The following is a 7,664-nucleotide window of genomic DNA, read 5'->3' on the forward strand; positions in this document are numbered from 1 at the left end:
GAGGGTGCGCGCGGTGAGTCCCGAGGGACTGGGGGTGCCAGCGGGAGCCGGGGAGTCTCACGTCCGCACAACACTCAGCGGCTGAGTGTTAGCTCGGGGAGGGCGGGGAGGAGAGAGGGCACGCCGGCGGGAGGACGTGTAGTCTTGGCAAGAGGAGGGTAGGGGGCAGAGCGGACTGAGCTCTCGGAGGGCCCCAGAAAGGGATGTGGAGGGCGAGGACGAATGGGATCCCGGGGGAAGGATGGGGGCTGGGATACAGGGGCATGGGGGAGGACCCTGCGAGCGCGGCGTGGGATCACAGGGAAGCTGGTGGAGAAGGAGGAGCAGCGGGAAGGCAGCAGCCGTGGGGGACTCCTGCGTTAAGGAAAGCTAGAGGCTGTTGCAGGTCCGAGATCGGCCGAAATCCGGCGGCCCAAGGAGTCTGGCCACATGCAGTCCCCTCAGAACATCGCACCAGTTGGGGAGCACCCAGGGCGCTGGTGGCTTAGAGACTGCTCTGTAGAAGGGGCTGCTGCTTTGTTAAGCTCAAAAGAGTTTTAATAGACTTTGTAAGAAAGGGCTGTCAGGAAGCTCTTGCTGGTTTTACAGGTTTGGGTTGATTGCTCACTTTGCTTTTTTCTCCAAAGATGAGGCTGCTGGCATTCCGCTCTATTTGCTGTCACTCAAGCAGAGGAAGGAGCCAGGCTTCTTTTGGCCTAATCACTGCTGAACAGATATGCCGTGGAGGGGCGAGACCTGACCTTACAGTACAACATCTACAATGTTGGCTCAAGGTAAGGAGGCCCTGGAGCTATAGGTTGGGCCCTTTTCAGGTTTCTTAGATTTCCCCGCTGGGAACAGGGACCAACAGTGATTTATCTTTGGGAGATTTCCAGCAACAGATATCATGAGTGAGTGAATATACTGCTGGATCTGCTTCTGGAAGAGGAGGACATTCTTACCTAAGCTACAGGAAACCATCTTCCACTTTTTGAGCTGGAAGAGTTTCAGAGTGGGGAAGAAGCAAGAATTGTGGTGAAACAGGGAGAGGAAGATGAGAAGGCAGAAAATGTATGATCCTTCGTTACCTCAGGGGTTTAGTTTCAGCTTCCTTTCTTTCATTAACATTTTTGTTGTCGTTTTTTCCCTTTATTCCCTTTAATATTCTTTTCCACATGCATCTTGCTCCTCTTCCCCTCCTTACACATACACAGACACACACGTGAGAAGAAATTGGGGCAAAAACGGATTCAGGCCCATTCTTTCCTAGATATTTGAGTATTTTGGTGCCCAGAATCCGGGCCTTGGCTGGGATTCTTCAGTGCAACAAACCCAAATAACTGTGACTCATATCTGTCTTTTAAAGTTATGATTTTTTAGGACAGGCAGGCAGATTTGATTGCTGATTCCTTTAATTTTATACCCATTACTAACCTTTCTTTGTTTCCTCCCTTTTCTAGTGCTGCATTAGATGTGGAATTATCTGATGATTCCTTCCCTCCAGAAGACTTTGGCATTGTCTCTGGAATGCTCAACGTCAAATGGGACCGAATTGCTCCGTATCCTCTTGACACTGGGTGATGAAGGCTGGTGGTGGTGGGTGGGAGGGCGGAAATGTTGAAGCAAATCAGCAGGGTCATTCTTGTCGCCGCTCTGGATAAGATGGAGCGAGAGAGACTGGTGAGAATTGTGTGAGCATGATTTAGGGTGGGCCTGAGGAAGGAGGTTCCTGAAGTTCGGGTCATAAAGTTCTAAAACATTCTGTATTGGGAGAATGTAGACAGATGTTTGTGGCTGGGCGAGGATGTTTAAGGTGCTTTTAAAAGAAATTCAGTGGGGGGCTTCCCTGGTGGTGCAGTGGTTAAGAATCCGCCTGCCAATGCAGGAGACACGGGTTCGAGCCCTGGTCTGGGAAGATCCCACATGCCGCGGAGCAACTAAGCCCTTGTGCCACAACTACTGAGCTTGCGCTCTAGAGCCCGCAAGCCACAGCTACTGAAGCCCGCACGCCTAGAGCCTGTGCTCCACAACAAGAGAAGCCACCGCAGTGAGAAGCCCATACAACGCAAGGAAGGATAGCCCCCACTCGCCGCAAGTAGAGAAAGCCGCGCACAGCAACAAAGACCCAACGCAGCCAAAAATTAAATAAATAAATAAATTTATTTAAAAAAAAAAAGAAATTCAGTGGGATGCTAGTGTGGAGGACCTGGGTGACTTTTTTTTTTTTCTTTTGGCTGCGTTGGGTCTTAGTTGTGGCACAAGGGGTCTTCATTGTGCGTGGGCTTCTCTAGTTGTGGCGTGTGGGTTTTCTCTTCTCTAGCTGTAGCGCACAGGCTCCAGGGCACTTGGGCTCTGTAGTTAGTGGCACGTGGGCTCTAGTTGAGGCGCACGAGTTCAGTAGTTGTGGCACGTGGGATCTTAGTTCCCTGACCAGGGATCGAACTCGCGTCCCCTGCATCGTAAGGTGGATTCTTTACCACTGGACCACCAGGGAAATTCCCTGGGTGACCTTTTAAAGAGTCTTCTTCAATAAATCCCTTATTTGGATCTACCGGTTATTTCCTGCGTTTTTTTTTTTTTTTTTTTTTTTGCAGTACGCGGGCCTCTCACTGTTGTGGCCTCTCATGTTGCGGAGCACAGGCTCAGGACACGCAGGCTCAGCGGCCATGGCTCACGGGCCCAGCCGCTCTGCGGCATGTGGGATCATCCCGGACCGGGGCATGAACCCGTGTCCCCTGTATTGGCAGGCAGACTCTCAACCACTGCGCCACCAGGGAAGCCCTCCTGAGTGTTTTGAATTAGATTATTTGTTTTCCCTGTGATTTAAAGTATATTTAGATTTTCTGGCAAGGGTCAGTGTTCTTTTTGGGTTTTGGGGAGGTTTTGTTTTATATTTTCAAGAACTTCCTGCAGTTTTAGGCAGCGAAGGATTTTCTGTGACCTTAAGTGACTAATTTTTCATCCCTAACCTATATTGCTTTAAAAGTTTAATTTAAACACCTCAATACTGAGTATGTCATAGACCCCTTAAGACTTGGCTAGAAAGACATCATATTATACTACACACTTCGGGCTTAGAAAAAAAGCCTGTGTTTATTATTTTCGCAATATATTGCAGATGTGAAATCATTACATGTGTTGGCAACTCTTTTTGTGAATGGTGCATTTAGTCCCTAAGTTGAAAGTTTGTTACAACTGTAGCTTCATCTTTTTCCCTCCTTAACTCTTGGGTCAGTGCTAGCAACGTTTCCCACACCGTGGTCCTGCGCCCTCTCAAGGCTGGTTATTTCAACTTCACCTCAGCAACTATTACTTATCTGGCCCAGGAGGATGGGCCCGTTGTGGTGAGTTACCCAAACCCTTAGTTGGATGGGGCTCAGCTCTGCCTTCCTTTGAAAACTCTTGTAGAAAATCTCCAGAGTAGGTGCTAAATTCTGAGGAAGATAAGAAGGACCAAAAACTTGAGATATCATCATAGGAAGGAAGTATGTTTCAAATCATAAAGTCTCAGAATCAAGCAATTGAAATGAATGGGAGGGGAGTACTGTAGCATTCCCTTCCGCTTCACTTTTTATCTGTACAGTGTCATGTGCTGCCCAGTTTATTACCATCATTGTCCTTCCCATCTGTCTTCTGTGCTGCCATCAGATGATTCCTGGTCTCTGCTGTGTCTGTATCCTTCCCTTGCTTAGAATGCCCCTGCTTCTTGCAGCAAGGCTGAGTTTCCTGCCTCTTCTCGCCGTACCCTCCAGCATTCTCACTGTGTTCTGCCTCTCCCTTCCTCTCTCTACCCTCGAAGACCCTCCGTCCTAATTAGACCAAGCTCCTTCCTGTGGCACCTCCCCCGCTCTCAGTGCTCATTTTTTCCACTTTGCCTTTGGTCTCTGCTTGAAGTACTCTCTACTCTCTCTCCTCCGCTTCATTATCCAAAGCCGCCTTAAGACCTAGCTCTGAGCTGCGTCTCCTTGATTCTGTCTTCTGCTTTTACAGTTCATATCGCTCTTTCCTACTCATTCTTTCACTAAACAGTCACTGACTGCATCTAAACTTCTATAGCTCTTATAGTCTATGCCACTTGAACATTTAATTATTGACCATCTTTATTAGTTCTCTTTCCTGTATCTAGGTCTTTCCCTCACTCCCATCTCCCAGTTTAATTATAAACTCCTTGAAGCAAGGGACTTTGTCTTAGATTTCTTTCTGTTTCCCACGTAGAAAAGAAACCCAGCGATAACCAGTCTCTTGACTGATTGATGTAAAGGTCAGCAGACATTTATTGAGCCCCCTGCAAGGTGCTAGACTCTAGGAAATACCAAGCAGATTAAGACACTGTCCTAGCCCTCAAAAAGCTTGGGTCATGAATTTATAAGTACAATTGGGCTTTAGGCTACTTAGTGAGTGCACAGTAAGGAAGGGACTTAACAGAGTCAACCATAGAGCTAAAAGAAATCCAGGAGTCTCAAACATTCAGTGTACTCTCTGAGTTATCTTCTTTTTTATAAACCATGTGGAACCATATTCTTGTAATCCTGGTTATGTTTTCATATCTTCTATCATGTGTGCTTTTAGAACCACCTCTAAGACTCTTTGGTTCCACCTGGTCCTTGATGGGTTAAAAGACACAAAATTAAAGGCTCAGCAGCCACTTTATCTAACAAAGTTGTTTGCAGTGAGCTTCAAACTCTTGGCCTCCTCTCCAAGACAGAGGAATGTGGGGCAGACTCAGCCCCTCCACTAGTAATGTACATTTGGGTAGGGCTTTATACTTTCCAGAATCCTTCTCATTAGTTCACTTGAGCCTCATGTCAACTTGTGAGGTACAGAAGAGTGTTTCCACTTGAGGAATGGGGAAATGATTGCCAAGGGCAGAGGGGCCAGTGGTGGTGAGCAACTCTTGCCAGAATCTGAGGCTAAGATAGAGGGATTTGGCTTTAGTTTCAGCTGCATACCTGTCCTACCTTTTTTTAGTAAATGCTCATGTGTCTCCTGGCTCCTAATTTACTCATCTTTACAACACACTAAGAATCATCCAACTCTCTCTAGTTCAAAAACTTTTCCTCATCTTTTTGCTTTCTTGGGCCTTTGGGAGCTAAGAATCTATTGCTTAGAAGTGGGTTGGTTGGAACTGCCCTTTCCCAGATGAGAAAGAGCTGGAGACTTGCCTTAATGCCCTTCTTTTCTGCTTTTCAGATTGGCTTTACCAGTGCACCTGGACAGGGAGGAATCCTGGCTCAGAGGGAGTTTGATAGGAGATTCTCCCCCCATTTTGTAAGCTTTACAGTCTTCTTGGCATTCCCCTGGGAGTAGAACATGCTTTTGGTTCTGGGACCGTTTGGCTTCCTTAGAAGATATGTTTAGTTGGTTGGTTCTTGTCATATCTGTGTTTTGATGTCTGATACACACAGCCATCAAATATCCTGATTTAACCACGGTTAGAGATTTTTGGCAATGCGATCACAATTGCCAGAACCAAAAAAAGCTTCCCTTTTTCTCTGCTCAGCCTTGAGTAGAGCTCCATCTTGGAGTCCTGGGTCTAATTCAAGGATTAAAGGTATATCTGCTTAGATTAAAAGAGTGGCAGAGCATCGGGAAGGTTAAATGGGAACTTTGGTGTAGTCTAGTCTAGGGGAGAATTCTTTGAAGATTTGCCTAAAGTACTGAATGAGGAGATTCATTTATTCATTCATTCAGGGAATAATTATGAGGTTCCTAATTACATGCTCAGTTCTGTGCTTTGCTTTGAGAAAACAACGCAAGACACAGTCCCTTCCATTAAAGATCTTATGGGCTCATAGGGGCTTCAGCACAAGTCAGTGGGGGAAGAGTGCTGTGGTAGAGATCATACACGAGGCTCTGGAGGAGATGCAACAGGAACACCTAACCTGGTCTTTGAGAGTCGGGGAGGATTTTCTGGAGGAGGGAGGTTTAACTTATTAAAGAGGAGGTAAGGAAGGGGAGGCACCCTAGGAAGAGGGAATAGCTCAGAAGTGAGAAAAAGCATGGTACAATCCAGGAATGGCAGGTAGTTGAGTGAGGCCAGAGAGCAGAATGTGAGACAGAGGAATGGAAGAGAGAGCTGGAGGTGGGGGCAGGGGTTAGGTCGCAGGAGGCTTGACTGTTAAGGCAAGACCTGGGCATCTCCCTCCTCAAAGATTGTTTGGAAGAGAGAAGCTTCTCTTCCAGATTGGGTTGGGTCAGGCGAGACCTTTGGTTTCATAGCTCAAAACGTATAGATTAGTCTTTAGCGAGGCATTCTGTGTCCAGAGTAGCCAGAGAGGAACCTTCCTGCGAAGGTTCTGCTTAAAATTTGGGCTGGACTGCTCCCTTTTTCATTGGACCCCTTCCTTCCTGGTCCCCTCCTGTGCCCTAATCCAGACTTCTAAGCAAGGCCTTTGTCTTCACAGCTGGACTGGGCAGCCTTCGGGGTCATGACTCTCCCTTCCATCGGCATCCCCCTGCTGTTGTGGTATTCCAGCAAGAGGAAATATGACACCCCCAAAACCAAGAAGAACTGAGTGGGGCTTCCAGTCCTCCCTTCCCAAGGAATACAGGTGCTTTCCAGACTCCAAAGGGTATCTCAAATGCAATCTCTTCTCCCTTAGCCCTTGGCCACCTCCTTGATCCTGCCCTGCTCTCAACAAGAGCGAAGGACCAGACCTGGGAGTCTTTGAGAGCCTCCTTGGTTCCATCGTGAAGCCATACAAACAGGAAAGCCTTTGGCAACCGCCTTGAGCCTAGGGGCCCTGTGGTGCACCACCGGGGTGCCGCGGGGTACATTGCTGGCGATGTGAACTCTCTCAGGGGTCCAGGAGGGGGCACTTCGGAGACTGCCTGACACCACCCCATCTCCCGCCCTCCCCTCTCAGAAGAGGGTGGAAGATAAGATGAAAGATATGGGACTCCTGAAGGCTACCCAGTCTCTGTGCTGGCTTAGGGAAGCTCTTACCAAATGGGGTTTTCTAATAAAAACAAATGCCACCCTGACTTGTCTGTTTTCCCATCACCTGGTTGAGCTCAGGTTGCTGTTGGTACTCAGGCCTTGACTTCCCAGGCTCCTGGGCAAGTGAGCTGAATTCCTGCCTCCTTGCTCTAGGGATTGTAGGTCCTGTTCCCACAGAGATATCCCACCCCCCGCACCCTCCCTTCTGAACACCTTTGCTTCCATCCCTCATTTCCCTCTGTTCTCATCAGTCACCATATATTCCCCTAAACCTTCCTTGCCTGTGAGCCCCTCTCCACAGTAGAGGATAGAATGGGGAAGAGTGTTCTGCAGTTGTTCTCATGCCCCGGGCGACCTTCTAGGGGTGATTTATTCACTGACTGTTCTTGAGAAACTATCTCTTACTCCTGATTGTAGCCCTTCCTCCATTTAAGAGCTAGCTTTTCTTAAGCTTGAACTTATTATTATTTTGGCCACATTGCGGGGTATGCAGGATCCCAGTTCCCCGACCAGGGATTGGACCTGTGTCCCCTTCAGTGGAAGCGTGGAGTCTTAACTACTGGACTGCCAGGGAAGTCCCATCTTGAACTTATTTTTAATGCCTCTGCTTTGAGCTCAGGCCCGGCAGAAGGTGCCTGTATCCCCTGAGTTGTTACCTAAGCACGGCCTCTGGAAAGTCAGTGGGTATTGCAGCGACAGCAGTGGGGAGAAGCCACGCTGAGCTGACTCTGTCCAACCCAGGAAT

The 7,664-nt window shown here is 48.1% G+C and overlaps 1 protein-coding gene across 1 annotated transcript; it reads left to right on the plus strand.

Moving 5' to 3' along the window:
* Positions 1–626: 626 nt before the first annotated feature.
* SSR2 (signal sequence receptor subunit 2) lies at positions 627–6,494 on the plus strand. The gene is given in 6 exon segments (XM_007457915.1): positions 627–643; positions 645–773; positions 1,440–1,538; positions 3,215–3,323; positions 5,170–5,247; positions 6,384–6,494. Coding segments are annotated over 6 exon segments (543 nt in total).
* Positions 6,495–7,664: the final 1,170 nt, after the last annotated feature.

The sequence above is a fragment of the Lipotes vexillifer genome, unplaced genomic scaffold, assembly GCF_000442215.2.
Source record: "Lipotes vexillifer unplaced genomic scaffold, Lipotes_vexillifer_v1.1 scaffold238, whole genome shotgun sequence".
Classification (NCBI taxonomy): Eukaryota; Metazoa; Chordata; class Mammalia; order Artiodactyla; family Lipotidae; genus Lipotes; species Lipotes vexillifer.